The sequence below is a fragment of the Triturus cristatus genome, chromosome 1_2, assembly GCF_964204655.1.
Source record: "Triturus cristatus chromosome 1_2, aTriCri1.1, whole genome shotgun sequence".
Classification (NCBI taxonomy): domain Eukaryota; kingdom Metazoa; phylum Chordata; class Amphibia; order Caudata; family Salamandridae; genus Triturus; species Triturus cristatus.
The window spans coordinates 637,166,575-637,185,794 of NC_140580.1; the positions used below are offsets into that span (position 1 = coordinate 637,166,575).

The following is a 19,220-nucleotide window of genomic DNA, read 5'->3' on the forward strand; positions in this document are numbered from 1 at the left end:
TGATTGGTAAAATGAGTCCGTGATCTGGGATAGAAGGGAACATGTGATTTAATCGTTTTACTGAAAGAGTGCAAAGTGGTAATGAAAGTTGCCGATCGTTTGAATACCTTTATTGAAGACAATCCTTAATTCTTTTTGTATTTTCGGTGTTTTGTCTCAGACAATGTTCATAGTTTCAAACATCCTTACCGTAGTTATTTTATAACTGATACCAAATAATATGTGCAAGTCACAAAACCTTCTAAGCCAGCTGGAAGGCCCCTGTACACATGCTACAAGATTGTGCTCATCCAGTGGGATTTACATGAGTAGAGTACATTTCACACATTTGCTGCCAGATTGCATATTATATATTTCATTTTTTAGAGTCTGGAAGAATAAATGATTATCCTCGGGCTCTAAAGTGACCAACTGGGCTACCAGACCAATTTCCTCCCTAGTTACTTTTAAGGTAGACGTGCTATCGAGGATCACTGCTATCATGTTCGGAATATCTGTATACTCTTTTTTTTTTTTTAAGCAGGAACACGGGTACAGCACAGTACACACCTTTATATGTTTAATGGAACAGTACATGCACTTCCTGGATAAAGGGGAAATAATATTACTGAGCAGGGACACCATAGGTTTGAAACTTGCATTGCCGCTTCTCAGCAGAGCTGCTATACTTTCAAAGTGATAATGCCATTCATTCTCGGCAGGAATGCTGTTACGTGACAGCACAGGCGCTTATTTTGTTATAAGTTCAGTGGTTTCAGTACGAGCACCCCAGTGTATAGCTGCTACAATACTAGTGAGTAGTGTTGTCCAACAGGCAGAACGCTGAACTTTTGATATGCTAGCACTGGCAACTGCTAAGATTGGCGGTTGTACTTTACATCGTGCAAGGCTGACACTTTTCGTGGAACTATTCGGGTACTCAGAAGTTGTTGCTGTGAAGCAGATACTGCTGCCTTTCATGTTTTTTAATTCAAGTACCTTGTTTCACACTACCGTCCAGAAAATAACATTCAGACACCTCTCAACCCCTGTTATAATTCTTACCACAGTATTTGCTCTTGCAAATTTAAAAACGTTTCTCAATCCCCATTTACTATTGAAGGGTGCAATCTGTTCTGCCTCAATCCCCTTCCAATTTGCATTGCAGTACTATTAGAGGGTGTGTAGAGAAATTTGCTTGCATTGATGTCCGTTAAATTCATACATTATAGACACTATTTTATTTGTATTTAATATGCAATGCAGATGTGGGACAGTGATGCAGTTCTTCTTTGACCCGTCCTCTTTTTCTGCACACTGAGCATCGCGTGCAGTTAACCTAATCCCTAGCGCGATTTCTTCGCATTGAGTGTCACTGCCACATTTCACCTGCGATCCGAACATTGACTATTAGTCACCATTGAGAGGACAACGTTTCGTTGCCCCTACACCGATATTCTATTATACCTAGGTGCACAGCTTCTCACATATGACTGCACCTGTGGTAGACCTAAAGGCACTCACTTGTCCTTCGAGCACATCAGTTTCAATTTGCTGATCTGTAGATCACGTTTTGTGTGACAGACATTGATATCTCTCTCATGTTTTGTCTTTGTGTTTGTTTGTCACTTGATATCATCAGAGTAAACTCGTTCCTCTCCCCACAATTAACTTTCCTGGCGGAGTTCACACTACTCAGTGTGTTTTTTGAGTTTTTCACACATCAGCCCACGGTTGGGTGTACCTTAGTGCGTGCACACCACCGGGGCTACGCACATCCCCCTCTGGTCCTGACGAATGCCCGATTAACAATCTATGAGGCAGAAACATGTTGACCGCCACGGAGTGAACCAGGTCTTTTATTTTTTTGACCCTCACTCCTTTTTATTCCTTGCCTTTTAAGCAAAATTAATAAAGTTTCTTTTTTGACTTGATTGGTTATTTTAAATTCACTTTCCCCACACAACCAACCCAGCTCCGCAGTAACCTGGCGTCGCAGCACACTGGGATGACATTCGGTCGTCCCAGTGGAAGCCCAATGATGAAGCATGTCACCAACCAGGTTGGTGAGTGAGGGCTTTTTTCATACCCACTGGGTATTGTTCCAAATTTGCCAAGCTTACTTCCTATGAACATAACGGTTCACAGGGAATCTGAGGCTCGTTGCTCGATTGATCGATGTTTCACATTGATTAGAGTGCCCCTTCTTGTACACTGGCTTTATTGTTTATTGATATTCTACTGAGGGGACTAGCCGTGTCGATCCCTTCCTCTCCTGTTGTTTTTGATGGTTCTTCTTTGAACGGCATGTTGCCAGAGGCTAAACTTGCTATAATGTTTCTAATTTGTATTACATGGGTCTTGCATCCTTCTAGGTTCAGCGGACCATTGGTAAACAGATCCAGATGGTGCGGCAAATCGGGAAAGGTCGCTATGGTGAGGTTTGGATGGGCAGGTGGAGGGGCGAGAAAGTGGCCGTGAAAGTTTTCTCTACCACCGAGGAAGCCAGTTGGTTCCGGGAAACTGAAATCTACCAGACTGTTCTTATGCGACATGAGAATATCTTGGGTAAGTACTGAGAGGCAATGAGGCTATGTAGATTTTTTTGATGGCTACTTCTAACTGGAGGTTGCTCACCTTTAGAATTATCCCTGGTATTAGATTGGCTATGCAGCGTTTCACAGCAGTGCACACACGTGCAACTAAGTGACGCCGTGTGGCTCCACATTGACCTTGTTTCTCCATGGAAGTGACAGGGAGGAGCTGCATAGAAGAGCCACTCCTGTGCACTGATGTCATTTCCTTTCTTTCCGTTCTTTCGAATGAGGATCTCGAGCTCCATTCATTTTTTTCATCTGTTTGACAAGTTTCTTTAAACTGAATTCCGATGTGCAAGGGAAAAAATGTCTCCACCTAAAACTACAGGGTTCAAGAACTGTTCTGTCTGTTGAAAACACATGTCGGTGCTGGACCCGCACACGTTGTGCCTTTGGGTTTTGAGCTCCACCACTCCAGTTCGTGATAAAAGAGCCCTCATGCACCCAAAGGTGATCTGATATCATGAGGCAAAGCAGTATGTTGCTGAATATAAAAAAAATGATAACTGACCTCACAAGTTCTGTGCCATTTACAAGTCATGGCCATGAGGGCGAAGTGGGACTGGACACAGTGCTTCCACTAGCAAAAGAGAAGAGGTGAGGGCATCAAGGTGCTGCTTGATCTCGCTCCCCGATTGAGGAGCACAACCCGCAGTTGATCCCAATGCTCCCGGAGTTTCCGATACAACGAACGACTCCATGAGTCTCACTTAAAAACCGTCATGAGGTAAAAACGCATATCAATGTTTGATTATCACACTATTACAACTTTATTGTTCTATTCAAAATGCGCTAAATGATATATTAATAATCAGGTGCAGACGGCACAGTGCTCATAGTTGAAAAAGTGCAGTGATTCAAATACCAAACACATCTACACTGGGGGTCTCCGTTATTAAAAGCATAACAGTCCAGTATGAATACTGATCCAAATGTCAAAATACTGTGAATATTCCCCACGCAATTGTCGACGTTTTGACCCACCCTGAGTTTCCCAGGCCATTAGGGATGCCTCAGCAGTTCAAGGACTTTAAGGAAGCCTTGCTGTGTATTTTTGCCATTCTTCCGGCCCCGCTGAGTGCTTTAGGGCCCCAAGGAGCCGTACCAGCCTCCAGTTAGTTACCACAGGAGAATCTGTCTTCTACATTCGGATTCCACTGCAGTGCACTTAGTTCTCATACAGCCTGATCCAGACAAACCCTCATACCACAGCAGAGTCATCGTCCGATGCCCCATCATCTTTTTTGGTTCCGATTCTGACCAGTTTGCCACCATCATGAGATGACAGTGGTGATGAGGAGGATGATTTACCTTCCAAGGCTTCTCCAGAGAGTTGAATTATGGTCAAAGCCAAGCCCACCGCCACTGCAGTCACCTTAGTCCTTTTGTTGCTAGGGTTCAGGCAGGTAATGTGCAGGTCAGCAGGGGCACCGATCTTCACACTTCGCTTCCCCTGTGGCATCATCTTGCATGCTTCTTTTGTGTGTCTTTAGCTGTGCACAACCACCCTGTGGGAGGCAGGACATTTTCTCACAGTGAAACAATTCGTCACATGTCACAGGTGGGTCCTCCAGATCATCCAGCAGGGCTATGCCCTTCCTTTCGAACCCACCACAGCTTCATCCCACATCAGAGTGGCTTTCAGAGGAGCACCTATTCTCTTTACTTAGAGGTGTGAACTGCACTGTCCAAAGGGCCCATCAAGAGAGTTCTGCACTCTGAAGTTGGGACTGGTTGTTACTCCAGTTATTTCCTTGTACCGAAGTAGGATGGAGGCTTCTTCCTGTTTTTAGGTCTTTGCCCTCTGAATTCCTTTTTGCAGATGGACTATTGAAAATTCTCATACTGGCCCACATTCTGTCTGTCTGGATCCGGGCAACTGAAGGATAGCCTTGGACCTGCAGGATGTCTACTTTCATGTGTCTGTCCTGCATCCTATAGGTCTTACCTGTAGTTCCAGGTTGGCCAAGAGCATTTTCCATTAGCCATTCTCCCCTTTGGTCTAATAAGCGCCCATTGGTGTTTTTTAAAGTGATGGTTGTGATCACTGCTCATCTACAGAGGTTGGGGATTTCAGTTTTCCCCTATCTCAGTGACTGGCTTTTGTAGGTGGATTGGCCACAGTCGGTCGTAGACCACCTCCAGATGATGCCGAAACTCCTGACATCGTTAGGGTTCTCGATCGAGCCAAAGTCGCACCGGACTTCTTTTCAGAGACTTCCTTTTATAGGAGCTCTTTTGGACTCAGCAGTTCAGGTCCTTTTCTCTTTTGCAACACATCCAAGACATTCTGGCTGTGATGCTGGCTCTGCAGGGGTTTCTGAAGTCTGTGGGCCCAGCACCAAGGAAACCTGTTGGATGTCATCCATATTTTGGAGGAGATAGCACAAGAGCTGCAGTGGTGGCTACTCATCTGCAGCCTGACCAGCAGCAGACCCCCTTTCCCTTTCCCACCCTGAGCTAATAGTGGCAACAAATGCATCACTGCAGGGTTGGGGACGGGCCACCTGTGAGAGATGGAGTTTTGAGCATCTGGTCTGTAGTGCAAAACCGCTTCCATATCAATCTTTTGGAGTTGCGGGCCAATCGACTGGTGTTGAAGGCCTTCCTGCCATCCACAAAGGAGTATCTGGTACAGGTCCTCACTGACAATGCCACCACCATGTGGAACTGCGGCAATCGGGGTGGAGTGTGGGTACTGTGCTAGGAGGCTTGTTGAACCATTGATCTCCAGTTCTAACAAGCTCAGTTCTGACGGCGGTACCTAGTGGATCATGAATGGTGGCTGTGCCATGAGGTGGCATAGGGTGTCTTCCAACAACGGGGAGAACCCAGCTTAGATCTTTTCACCCAAATACACAAAAGGTGATGGGAGGAATGCTTGCAATAAGTCTAACCACTGTCAATCACGTGGGGTAACATTCCAACCACTTGTTCTGATGCCTATCCTGCCACCTCAGATTGGACTCAACCATATGCAAATCAGTCTTGGTCCTGTTGCAGTAGGAATATGATGTGCAAGGGAACAATGTGCAGATTTGTGACTAATTAATGCAGCTAGATAATGCTGTCCATCACCGATGGATACTGGCTCCGTGTTTAAGCGTCACCTAAGGACGGCACTGATTACTGTCTGAGGTTTTTGAATGATTTGCATGTAGTCCTTTGCACCAGTAATGGGCAGTGCAACTGGGAGTGTCTCTGATGTGCACTAATTGACATAATTATTTGAAAAAACAAATCAGGTTGCTTTTAAAGTTCATCATATGCGTACATGTTCACAAACTTCCCTTGGGGATGTAGCCCCAAGAACATGTTAGAACGGTTTCTATATTATATCCTGTTTTGACTAGTGGCTCTGAGCCAGTGTAGATTGAAATGCACAACTTGCCAACGTTTTACCCAAGGAGAATCCACAGGTAGCTGTTAGATATTTCTTGAAATCGTGCAGTATTGACCTAATGTTCTGCAAGATGCACTGTTTGCCACACGTATTCATGAATGTGCCCTGGTACTTCCCAACTACATGTTGAGAACTAAGCATTGGCAAAGCCAATCAGTCTGGCATTGGTCACCAGTCTTTTGGCTTTGTCAAGTCTTGGTTTGGCTAGGTCACGTTTTTTCCCCCCAAAACTTTAGTGTCAGAGAGGATGCCGATCATTCATGAATGTAAATCAAATACATTGGCTGAAAATAAAAATATTTTTGGAATCAAAAAGCACTCCTTGTCATAGCAGTCCCTGCGACTTAAGGAAACGACTTTGTGTGTTAAAGTCTTCTTTGTAAAAAGGCAGAATGCTGTCACTCAGCGTGAAGTTACCCAATGGCTGAAGTGGGATGACCTAATACCCCTTGCTCGAGTGGCAAAAAATGTGAGTGGCACAAAATCAGACCAATGGACAAGGAGGGTTGTCTGAAGACCCATTTATTAAGCAGATTAAACATTTAATATTAGTAAAATCAAAAAGTCTTGGCTAATGTGAGGCATAAAAATGACTCACTGAATGTACCATGTTTGTTTGGTGTGCACATCTCATTTTTGCCCAGTTTAATCATGTGCACATGGCCCTCTGCAGAGATTGCCCTCTGTGCCGTGAGATTCAACTGGGTCTCACTGACGAAGAAGGCATGAGGGTTGGCCCTGGAGGCGTTCATTCACATCTCTTACCCAGTTTGTAAAAATTAACGCTACTCTAACAGAAGTGGTCACCATATCACCAACTAGTTCGGTCCCAGTTGTTATTCCGGCACAGTTAATCAGTTTTTCTTGTTCAATTGGTTAATGCAGCTTGTATGCAAGCGGTAAGAGAAATTGCATAATTGTATACAGATTTGCCTTCATATTTATAAGAATAACTATCAAAGAGGCAAGTGTTTTGACTGCACTATTTTTATGTATTATTTTTACTATATCAGTTAAAACATTTTCTAATAAATAACGTTAATATTTTCTCTCATTCGTTCACCAGGCTTTATTGCTGCAGACATCAAAGGTACAGGCTCAATGACCCACCTGTATCTCATCACCGATTACCACGAGAGCGGCTCTCTGTATGATTTTCTGAAGTGCGCCATGCTAGACACCAGATCTCTGCTTCGGCTGGCCTTTTCGGCAGCCTGTGGCCTTTGTCACCTCCACACTGAAATCTATGGCACCCAAGGCAAGCCGGCAATTGCACACCGGGACCTGAAGAGCAAAAACATCCTGATCAAGAGAAATGGGACCTGTTGCATTGCAGATATGGGACTGGCTGTCAAATTCAACAGGTACGATGGGATCTTTTTCTAACCTGGCCTAGATGGGTAACTCAGGCGTTTGAAATATCGTTTGCAGAAAAAGTAAAAAAATTAGCTGGTCAACTCCACCTTTCGTTTAGCCAAGGTTCATACAGTTAGTACCTTTCTGTTTGGTAATCAGAACATCTGTTATTAAATAAACTTTACTAAAATCGTCAGCTGCGGCTAATCCACAACACTTTATTGCCAGCCCCAATGTTGCTCTATCATCTCAAACATAAAGTGCTGCATTAATATACATACTGAGGACCATCTACCAGACCGTCTCAATGGCCAATCACCGAGAAAGATTGGTCATATCCGGTGTTATTTCCCGCACCTTTGGGCAGTAAGACCTGTTAATTGCACTCCTTGCAGTTAAATGCTTGACCTGTAGGTGACGATGCACAGCAAATGGAGGGAGGGCAGGGGTTGTTAAGAGGGCACATAAGGGCAAGGAGATTAGTAGCACCTCCCCAACGCCCACCGATTATGGGGAGAGCCACGTTAGCAGGAGCAGCCTGATTTTGTCGGGAAACGTATCCATTCTACTGCGGCGTTCCCTCAGCCTCTTCTCTAGTAGACACCGGATCACAGCCTGGCTTTAAGCTCCACAAACTGCCTCTGCCGAGAAGGAATCACATTCTGCCAAAGGAAAGCTGAAAAGCATTTTGTGTCTTTTGTTTAGTTGTTTTGGCTGAATGGGTTTCCCTTGCTCCAAAGGCAAATCGAGGAGCCCAGGTAGCCATATGTGTCTGGCAGCTGCTTGATAATGGAGCCTGTTCTTATCCAGTCTTTTAGTGAGAGGCTGCTCGTACTTCCACGGCGTGCCCATTTGCCCATAGTGGTAGTAGTCTGTGGCTCATATCACGGACCTGTAACGTTAGAGTGCAAATGAGTGAACACTTTTATTTACATATTACTTGTCGTTCATATTAATGCCTGTCCCGATACCTACCTATTGGAATCTGATGGGGGCACAATGTAGTATTTTGCAAGTAAATGCGAAACCTGTTTTTGCGGCTCTCACGCTTCTTAGACTTGAATTTTTGGATCTGTGGCCACGTAGTGGCAGAAGCCGTAAACATTTGCAAGGAAAGTTAAACAAGCATTGTCCTAGCCAATAGATCTCGCCTTTGGGACCTTATAAGTGTTTAGTTATCTAGCACAATATCCTTTGTGCAACATCAACTGTTGCATGGATAAACACTTATAAGGTCCCAAAGGCGAGACCTATTGGCTATGCCAATGCTTGTTTCTAAAGGGCCCAGGGATGTGGAGTTTTTGGCAAACAACTGTGCTGCAAGGTTGGATGTGTCCCCAACCTTGTGGGCTCCTGGAGAAGCGGAATAGACAGCCTTAATGCAGCACCAGGCTCAAAGTCACGGCCCACTGCACTTCAATATGTCTGTCTTTTACTACCAAAACGTGGAACAAGAGGGCAATTTGCTTTCCGTGTATTAATGCCTATGGACCCCTCTAATGCAACTGCCAGTGCGGTAGCGAGACACAACATGGTTGGATTGGACGTGTCTGTACAGTCACTCTAAAAAAAAAAAAAAAAAAAAAAAATTTGCAATGCAATAAGTCTCGCATTGTAGAAATTTTGACCTATTGGTATTGTAAATGACAATGCCTTTTATTATTGCAGGATATTTAAACACATAAATAAATTGCATTGTCATTTACAGTGCCAATAGCTCAAAATCTCGCAATTGCGAGACGTATTACGTTGCAAATGATCTTGTCAGAAAACGATTTATCTTCACAGCCATTTGAAAGTAAAGTTACGGCACTGGCTCATTTCGCACTGGAATGAATACCTATAACTGTTACGAACACATTTAAGACTGCAGTTAGACCCACAGACACGAGTCACTGTTCACTATAAACCACTGTGCGACAGTTACGCATAAAACAATTATACAATGAACCATAACGGTTTAAACACTAAACAAAAAGCAGTTGGAAAGAGATGAAAACGCTACATTCTTTGCAAAGAGTCTAAGCCCAAGCGTAGGTTTAGCAAATCTTTTTAGTAGTTGGTGAAGTAGTCAAATTAACAGGATAACTACTTGTAAGATATAACTGCTCCAATCAAGGCTAAATGACAAAATATTTTCAATAAAACATTATTTTCTCACACAGTAGTAGAAAACCCACACTTGACATACTTAACACAGCTGTAGTAGGGCACAGTCATCTACAAAAGAGATATGTTGCGGTCTAGGGAGGAAGTTCCAGGAGCAGACACTAGCCAATAGTATAATTTTTACCACCAAACACTTTGGCAACTAAACCGTACTTACTGTTCTTGTGTTTTTCGAGCTTGCTTCATTACAGCTTCTAAAAGCTTTAATTTAAACATTGTACAACACCGCTTGTGTTTTCGGATGCTTGTATAATTACAGCTTCTAAAAGCTTTCATTTAGACATTGTACTTTACTGATTTCAAAACACAGGCCCCCAAATACTGAATGGCTAATTAGACCATGAGTATGCTGTGGAGCGAGTCATATTTACTAGTAAATAAACAAACAAGCAATGGCCGCGTGAAGAGCTGGAGAGGGTAGGAGAGGGGGGCACGAAAGCGAAAGGAAAATGAAGAGGTGACGAGGAGGGAGTGGGATGAGGTAGGGGAGGGGGGCGCGAAAGTGAAAGGAAACTGAAGAGCTGACGAGGAGGGAGTGGGAGGGGCTAGGGGAGGGGAATCACGCGTGCACTGTAAGACTTAATGAGCCATTACAGCAAGTCAGATGGCAGCTGTGCACGTCGCGCGCGCTTGTGCGCGTAATAGCAAGCTGGTGGCCGGCATGGGTAGCACTTTTAAAACCAGCTACTAAATTTCTTGCCAGAGCAGCGCATGCGCTGGCTCTAGCGAGACCTAAAAACTAGGCACCTTATATGGATGTCTCGAGCAGGCGAGGTTGTTGAAGGGCACTATCGTGAATGGGAGTGTTGCTCCATCCACGTTAGGCGGATGAAGTGCCAGGCAGCGGAGTTGGAAATGTTGATGGCTAATTTTTTGGGGTATATTGAAGTCAGACTTGCATTGTTCAAATTATTTAATTTGTGGGCCTTGGAATAAATCCCTCAGTGCCCTACATTCGGCGTTTTCCTAGGCGGGGAGGGATTCCTGGGGCAACCCTGGTGTGAAATCCGGGTTGTGTGCTGGGAGTATTTGGAAAGGGAAATGAGTTAAGGCCATAGTTAAGCACAATTCTGCCCCATATTTCTAGCACTGTTCTAGGTGGGGTTGCAAGGAAGGCACTACGAGGGCGGTGGGATTTTGGCAACTAAGCCATGTCCCAAAGTGGCCTGCACACCACCGCTCGAACCATGTGGAGCCAATGTTTTTCGCTCTCTCTAACACCCATTCAGCAATAAACCTGAGATGCGCCTCTGGGTAGTAATCAAGAAAGATGGGGCAAGATAGACCACCCCAGTTTCTAGACAGCATAAGTATGTTATTGGCCTGTTTTCCATTCCAGATAAAGGCACGAATGTTGTTGTGTAGCCAATGAATATCTTCTACTTGAATAGAGGTTGGGAGAGCGTGGGAGAGATGGAGTATACAACACAGAATAATAATTTTTACAACTTTGATCCATCCCATCAAGAGATATGTAACTGTTTCCATCTGTGCAGATCTTCCAAAATGGCCTTACGGTAATGGGGCCAGTTAGCGTGAGTCCAGGTCTGATGGGAGTTTGTGATGTTAAGCCCCAGGTAGCCAATAGACTGCGTAGCCGTAAAACCGGAAGGAGCTTCACTGGTATAGTGAGGGTCAGGGCTTATGATTTGGACATATTTATTTTATATCTTGAGGAGAGTTCAGACTCTTGCAGCTGCTGTACAATAGCAGGGAGGGTCGACATGAGGTTAGTCCGAGTCAACGAAAGGCCATCTGCATAGAGCAGAACTTTATGGTCCCGCCCACTGAAGGGAATGGTGGTGATGTCCGGAGTCTGGCGAAGGCGATCGCCAGGTGTTCCATAACCAAGGCAAAAAAAAAGAGGGGATAAGGGGTCAATCCTGGCGGGTACCCTGCTGTATTGGGGATGAAGCAAAAGACGCACAGATGATGGATGGAATGCAGAGCAAATCAAACATTCACCCCCAGTCAAGAGATCTGGGTTAAATCCATCGTTCTTTTGCTCACCATGCCACCCCAGTTTAGACCCAGCCATATGCAAGTCAGTCTTGACCCTGTGTCTCATGGGAACAGTCCAGCCCGAACTGCCAAGCTAGGTCCTCCCTGGACCGGAAAAAAGCATCCTGGGACCGGTTTCGGGGCATTACCCCTAATCAGCCAGGCTAGCTTGAATCCAGTGGCACAGTGGTCGGGCGGTATAAAAGGCCATGATTTTGCTAATCATTACAGGGCCCAACCCAATTTTTGAGAGAACAGCACATAAGAAATCCCTGCTGACCCTTCAATGTTTTTTCATGTTGAAAGAAACACCTCATGTTCCACAAGAAGTTAACGTTCTTCGTAGTGAAAACCCCAACTATTGAATTTTGTGGAAGATGGCACAGCAAACCTTTCCAGTTATGCACATCTCTGATTATTTCCTGAGCCATTGGTGTATCATTTCCCGTTTATTCTGATTCGATAAGGGTCGCTCTTACCATGTAGAGAAACTATATATATTTTTGAGGGCAGCATTTGGCTCAGTCAGAAGCTGGAGAATAACAGCAGCGGCATTGACTGATTGTAACTCCCTAATGTGATTGCATTGCTACACTGTTGACTCAAACCCTCTCTATTATGCCTTCTCAGCTTTATGCTTTATTGGTAGTATGTTTCTTTCTCTACGATGCTAAAATATTTTTGCACGGGAAAAGCTAGCACAGGGTTTGATGTTGAACGTGGCTGGTCATGCGTCCTTGCATCTATTTGTGAGCAAATGGTACTGATTTACCTAGCAGTTTAGATGTTGTATCCCCTACCACTGATGCTGTAACTAATTCCATGGCTAAAAGGCATGTGCATAATATTGTAATTGAGGATGCCTTTCACTAGCTCGGGAGTGACTGGGATGTTGATGAAGATAAATAAAGGTAGTGATGGAGTCTGTTTGCAAGGAGGAGAGATAGTGTTTGGGGTAGAATTTTCACAATCTGAAGTAGTAGAGTACAGTACATATTTTGTATGGAGTTAGTGCAAAATGCTAGTGCCATTGGTGGAAATTTACCGGTTAAAGCTTCATAATTCCCAGTCAATTTATAGGGCACCTCTATCAAAAATAAAATTACAATTTCCATGTATTTAAAAATGTAATTAATGCACTATGGCCCATCAAAAGAAAAACGGTCAAACGGGCAGATTATCAGAATCTTCCCCCTTTGCGACCGGTATTTTTGCATTTGGGATGCATCATCCCAAATGCAAACATCGCAATTTAAGTAATCTCTAAATTGCGATTACTTAAATTGCGCTTCCATTTAAGGAATCGCAAATTGAGATTCCTTAAATGCAATGCAATGCATGAATGTAAAAAAAATAGCGATTTCGCTAATAGGAGTCGCAAATTACCATCAATGTGTACTTGATGGTAATTTGCAAAAACTTTGAAAATTGCACTAAAGTGCATTTTTCAAAGTTCCATTTTACACACACACATTCCCTTGGGGCATGTGTGTGTGCAACATATATTCATATGCAGATTTCAGGGGTGCAACAGGGTATCCTTTTGGAACCCTTGAAATTGCATGCGCAATTTGCGAGTACCTATTGGGAAGACATTCCTTAATTGCGACTCGCAATTTGCGACTCGCAATTAGGGAATGATTAGAAATCGCCTTTTTTTATTTCTTTTTAGAGATTTCTACATGCGATTCCTTAATTGCGATTCCTTAATAATCGCAATTAAGGAATCACAAAAGCCTACCTTGATGCATGTGCCCCTAGATATCTTATTTTAACTTTCGAAAGTCAACAATTCTTAGTTGGATGCCATATGCTACATAGTTGGAAATAAGCTGCGTAAAACAAAGACAACCATTTCCCTTTGGAGACGCTCTGTAAAATCGGAGCTCTGAGTCCCTTTCTTACCTATGCTGAAGGGGATACTGAAGACTGCCTTCAGAGAGACTGTCTGGGCCAGGGTAGCCACCTCCATGTTGAAGAAGAAACACAGTCCCTCCTCCAGTGATCCCGTTTAGCTTTGGGGACAGATGCCATCAGACGATCTTGTGATCCTCACTGCAAACAGGCATCCCTCCACCCAAGTCACTAGTGATGCCCCTTCATCAGGAAAGAAGAGTAGAAAGACAGATGATGTGGTCAAGATTATGGCATAGGGAGCAGCTACCCATTTGAGCTTAGCCAGTTCATTCGATCGTCTATCAAGATATAGTAGGGAACACGAAGAACCACTTGAAACGCCTCCTGGAACAGTTCCCAATGAAAGAGCTAGAGATTGTATTGAAGGGCAAGATCATCTCCATTGCCAACATCCGTTATGCATTGGACGTCTCTGGCACAGCCTCCAGGGAAGCCAACACCATCATCCTGCTTAGATGCCACGCCTGACTGCCTATCTCTGGATGTAGATCTGAGGTCAGCATGTCTGTCTCTGTATCTCTGGGTTTGAACTCAGCAGCATCTCGTCAACCTCCCATTTGACAGGAAGCATCTTTTCAGGCACGGGTTAAGGAGATGCTCTGAAAGATCAAAAAAGATAGTGAGACACCCAAATCCATGTGTGCTCTCCAGGCTGCATCTTTTATGGGCTCTTTTTGGATGCACCAACCCAGAGAGGGGCCAAAACCACTTCTCTTAGTAGCCCTATTTGTACCACAAGCAGCAGCAGGAGCTACAGCAGGACATCCTACAGGGGTAACAATGGGGGTAGTGCCAAAGGATGCTTCAAACAAGGTGCTTGCCTCTGCCAAGCAGTGACGTGCCCAACAAGACCCCCCTCCCCCCCCCCCACACACACACACACACACACACACACACACACACACACACACATTACCTGTTCGGGGGGGGAGTGGTCAGTGATTGTACTATTTCATCTACCCGTGGCTGCATCCTAAATGCGTTCACAGGCAAAGGATACCCCAATTAGCAAAGGTTCTTAGCTTTTCAGTACCCCTGCCTCTTTTTCAACCTGCCAGATTGTTTTTTCATTCATTTATTAATTTGAGTTTTATATAACGCTAGCTATCCCCGAAGGTATCCGAGTGCTTTACTTGTTAGGAATATACGTTTACTTGAATTACATGAGGGGATTCATAAGGGTCGAGAAAGTCAGTCAGATCACAGTTCGCAGTCATGCGTCTTTTGGGTATTATTGCATTTAGCCTTCCAGTCGTCTCCCGTGATAGTTTGCTCGTGCACCCTTTTCAAGAGTGTCTGGCAGCCCAGTGGTAAGATCTGTTGTTTATTCAGACAAAAGCGCACCACTTTATGCAGTGATGGTCAGTCACCAACCTTCTACAGGTCTTTTGCCGGGCCAGTCATGCATGTGACCATAACCACAGACACCTCTCTTACAGGATGGGTCGTGCATCTTGCACCGTACACAATCCAAGGACAGTGGCTGTCTCAATACCAGGAGCGCCACATAAGTCACTTGGAGCTACTGGCCATTCAGCTATGCCCCAAAGGCATTCTGCACTCTGCACTCATTCACACCAAGGTAATCCTGATCAGAACTGCCAACATAATAGCTGCCTATTATATCCAGAAACTGTCCCCTCCGCTCTCGCCCTGCTCAGAGCATCTGGATTTGGGCACTCCACTGCAACATTTAACATTTAGTGGAGCATCTAGCGGGGACACCCATCAACTTTGCGAACAGGCTCAGCAGGATTTTTCAACAAGTCCTTAAGTGGGAACTTCACCCTAAATCCTTCACAGATATTTTATGGGATGGGCACTTCACAGCTAGACCTATTATCCACCCCAGACCATGCACAATGCCAAAGCTTTAAAGACCAGATACTCTCGCCCACAGTCCTTGGGCAATGGACTATGGATGAACTGCTCAGGGATATTTGCCTATGCTTTTTCACCTCTCCCATTGCTTCCATTTTTTGGGCAGGAATCTCAAGCAAGCCTCTCTAACTCTCATCTTGGTAGCTCCAACATAGGCCAGACAGACTTGATTTTCCATTCTCCTGGAGCTATCGGTCAGCCCACACAAGAGGTTTCCCCTCACGCTAGTCATTCTCACACTGAGACAAGGCCGGGGATGACATCCGGACCCAGGTCAACTCACTTGTGATCTGTTGCCTGAGGTCCTATACTTTGGGTACCTCTGTCTCCCCAAGAATACATGTTCACCATAAAGGATGCCTAGTGGTTCACAACATGCATCTACTATTCAGCAAGTGGAAGAGGTCTTTCGGTCTCTTACTCTTACTGCATTTACAACAAATCAGACCCTTTAAATCTTACAGTGCAGGAGATTGTCACCTACCTTTTGCACCTGCAGAGTGCAAGCCTGACCTACAGATCTATTCATCTCCACTTCCCAGTTGCCGATTGCATGCAAAACAGTCAACATGTCTTTGTTCAGAATACCATTGGTTAAAGCATTTATAGAGTGACTCAAAAAGATTGACCTCCAGAGTTCCTCCTGCTCCCAACTGGAACCTCAACATAGTCCATTCCAGATTTATGGGGTTACCATTTGAGCCTATGCGCTAATATGGCCTCTGCAGTGCCTTCCTTGTGGCCATCACCTTGCTTTGATGCATCAATGACCTGCAGGCACTAGTCATTCAAGAACCTTTCATGCAGATCAACAGAGATAGGGATGTTCTTAAAAACATCCCCAAGTTCCCCTCTAAGGTAGTGTTGCCTTTCCATCTTAACCAGACCATGGAGAGTCTAGTCTTCTTCCCTCAGTTCGATTCTGTGGCAGAAAGAGCACTGCATATGTTAGCTGTTAAGAGGTCCCTCCTTCACTACACTGATAGGACAAAATCATTCCTCAATTTAAACCAGCTCTTTATCTCCTTTTTTAAACCTCACAAGTGGCAGCCTATCTCTACAGCTGATATAGTCTGGTGGATTACACATTCAGCTCACAAGAAGGTGGCTACTACAGCCTTCCTAGGCAACATCCCCATAGACAAATATTTGCAAAGCAGCAACCTAGTCAACCCTACACTCTTTTACTAAACTTTGTGTGGACACCTAAACCTGTCCTCAAGATTCAGGTGTTGGCCAAGCCGTTTTAAGGACATTAGTTCATACATCTGCTTCATCCACACGCTAGCCACCCGGGCTTGGAGGGAACTGCTATACGGCCACACATGCAAGCAACGAAAAATGCTGCTTACCCTTTAAGCATCTATTTGTAGTGTGCAGTGCTGTAGATTTACATGCACCCACAGTCCATGAATGGTGTACCTCTTGTGGATCATCTCATAATCACTATACATATTCACATTGTGCTGCCGCAACATGCTTGTCGATCACACTCCATACATCCTCTCTCCCACTGTTTGAAGAAAAACAACTTGCAAACGTCTAAGCTCAACACAGGACTCTTCCAAGCATGTGAATTTACAGTACTACACTCTACGAACAGATGCTTACAGGTTAAGTAGCATTTTCTATTTATATCTCTCTATGAATACATCAGTTGATTAGCAACATGTGCTATTGTCCATACAAGGATTACAAAATAATTAAAATAGAATTTTCTAAATGGAGATGTAGATCGTAGAAGAACAGCTATTACCCTAAAAGCAGAGTAAATGTATTTAAAGGCACCTGTAATTGTATAGGTATTTGTGTACCAGAATTGATATACAATTAAAGTATTTTTTGTATAGTATTGAATTTGTACATAATAAAGTAGAAGTGCAGCTTTTACTACAGCTGTACCCATGCAGATATTCTATTTACAAATGTGACTATTATATATTTGCATAGCACTGGGTAAATGTAGAATGACTGCATAAATGCAGTCATTACTACAGAAGTACAGAAATTGCTATAATATTCAACCATATCTTGTATAGTTGTCTCCCCACAAGCACCCACCCAAATGTTGTGTAAATAACTAAAGTAATACAAGTACTGCTATTAATATAGAAGAATAAATCTGAAACACAAAAGAAAATATGCATAAAAGTTGTCTTATAAATTGTTAAAATATGTACATATTAAATTCAGTTGAATTATCCTGCATGAAAACATTGCATTGCCACTGTTGACATACTTACTGTTAATTGCCTTCTCACATGCGTCTTTGCAGTGATACCAATGAGGTGGATATACCTCAAAACACCCGAGTTGGGACAAAGCGTTATATGGCTCCAGAGGTCCTGGATGAGACCCTGAACAAGAACCACTTCCAGGCCTATATAATGGCAGACATTTACAGCTTTGGCCTGATCATCTGGGAGATGTCTCGGCGATGTGTCACCGGAGGTAGGAGTCCTATTTCAGAATATACTTTAAAGGTGTTGTCTCTTCCAGTGCATTTCTTCACGACACTCAAGCTTGTTGGAGGGTCAAGCAAACTTAACTGGAGTTTTCTATTGGGATTTTGATCACATTCATGGCAGTGTCTACATATAGACCTGTCTGGAGACTACACTCACTATTTTTTTCTTTTTAAAATCATGAACAGTGGTTTTCGGAGACTTGATGGAAGAATGCACACGTTATTCAATCAATAACTCTTAGGCAGTCAATTACTCAATAGTTCTTAGACAGCTCAGAACTGTTGGTGGGGTTAATATAACCGGTCTCTTCCCAGCCATTGCATTCCAACTCGATGAATGAGCTTGTTGGGGGTCTGGGACGAAGTCGATGTTTGAATTTAGATTACAGTTCCCCGCCATGCACAGTCCATTTAAATGAGAGTGCCTGACATATGTAAACTTTTGTGTCCCTGTTGCACTCAGGTGTCAAATTTAGATATGTTACAGGCTTTAATTTAAGCCAATGCATTAAATTCAAACATAGCTTTGAACTGCGGTTCCTAACCTGTGGTCCATGAAATAGAAATTGCTTAGGCCGGGGTCTCTGGTGTCCGGTAAGGACTGTGTAAGTTTTGTGTGTTGATTTATTGTATGCATTTGTTACTGTACCTGGCGATAAAATAGTTAATTTCACAAGAACACAAGTGGTATCTAGGCCTTGCAAGAATCCTCAGTAGACTAAAAGCAGAATTTGGCCAAAAGGACAAGTCGGTGTACATTGTATCCAGTCCCTTGGCCTCATGTGCCCCAGTTGTTTCCTGCTGCAAAAATGACTATGGACAAACAGTATTGAATATTAAAAAAAGTGTGCAACCCTTTCCTTATATACGTTGTTTTATCTGTCAGAGATATCAGCTCATTTCTTAAACTCCGACATGTATTCGCTAGTCTCTGCAATGCTTACTGAATTTATCATTTCTAGAATCGTTCTTTACTTCAGACTGAACCAAGTAATTTGAATACTCCATTATTTGTTAAGGTTTGTTATGATTTCCCCAGAATATCTTACATCTGATAGGGGAGAGTAGGGTTGCAATGTGGAGAGAGAGTGAGTTTAGAAACACTTCAGTCTGCCCTAGGCGTATTTCTTCTGTTCTGACTGATTGACAAGTGACGACAGGTAACCCCAGTCTAGGGGTCAACTTTCACCAAATGTACACATCTCCTCAGATGTTAATGTATGATCCCTGTTGCAACGGAGACACTCGAAACTTGGGCTGCTGTACTCGGCCGAGCCGCCTTTTATCTGTTGATGAGGACGGGGGAGTGAAACACACATCCATACCGATGGACTACTGCGGACTTACGCGTTACGTGGAAACCTAAGTGAGGAGTTTCAATTTATCCCCGTCCGAGAATAGATCCCTGTGTGGTCTGGAATTTGTACCACATTTAAAAGTTATAACTGAA

At 43.8% G+C, this 19,220-nt stretch overlaps 1 protein-coding gene across 1 annotated transcript in view; it reads left to right on the plus strand.

The window, feature by feature from the left end:
- The window catches only part of BMPR1A (bone morphogenetic protein receptor type 1A), a 346,242-nt gene that overhangs the window by 295,844 nt on the left and 31,178 nt on the right, over positions 1–19,220 (plus strand). The window contains exons 9-11 of the mRNA XM_085607566.1: positions 2,355–2,547; positions 7,046–7,343; positions 17,579–17,754. Of these exons, the coding sequence (XP_085463692.1) occupies positions 2,355–2,547; positions 7,046–7,343; positions 17,579–17,754 (667 nt within the window). The remainder of the gene's footprint in view (positions 1–2,354; positions 2,548–7,045; positions 7,344–17,578; positions 17,755–19,220) is intronic.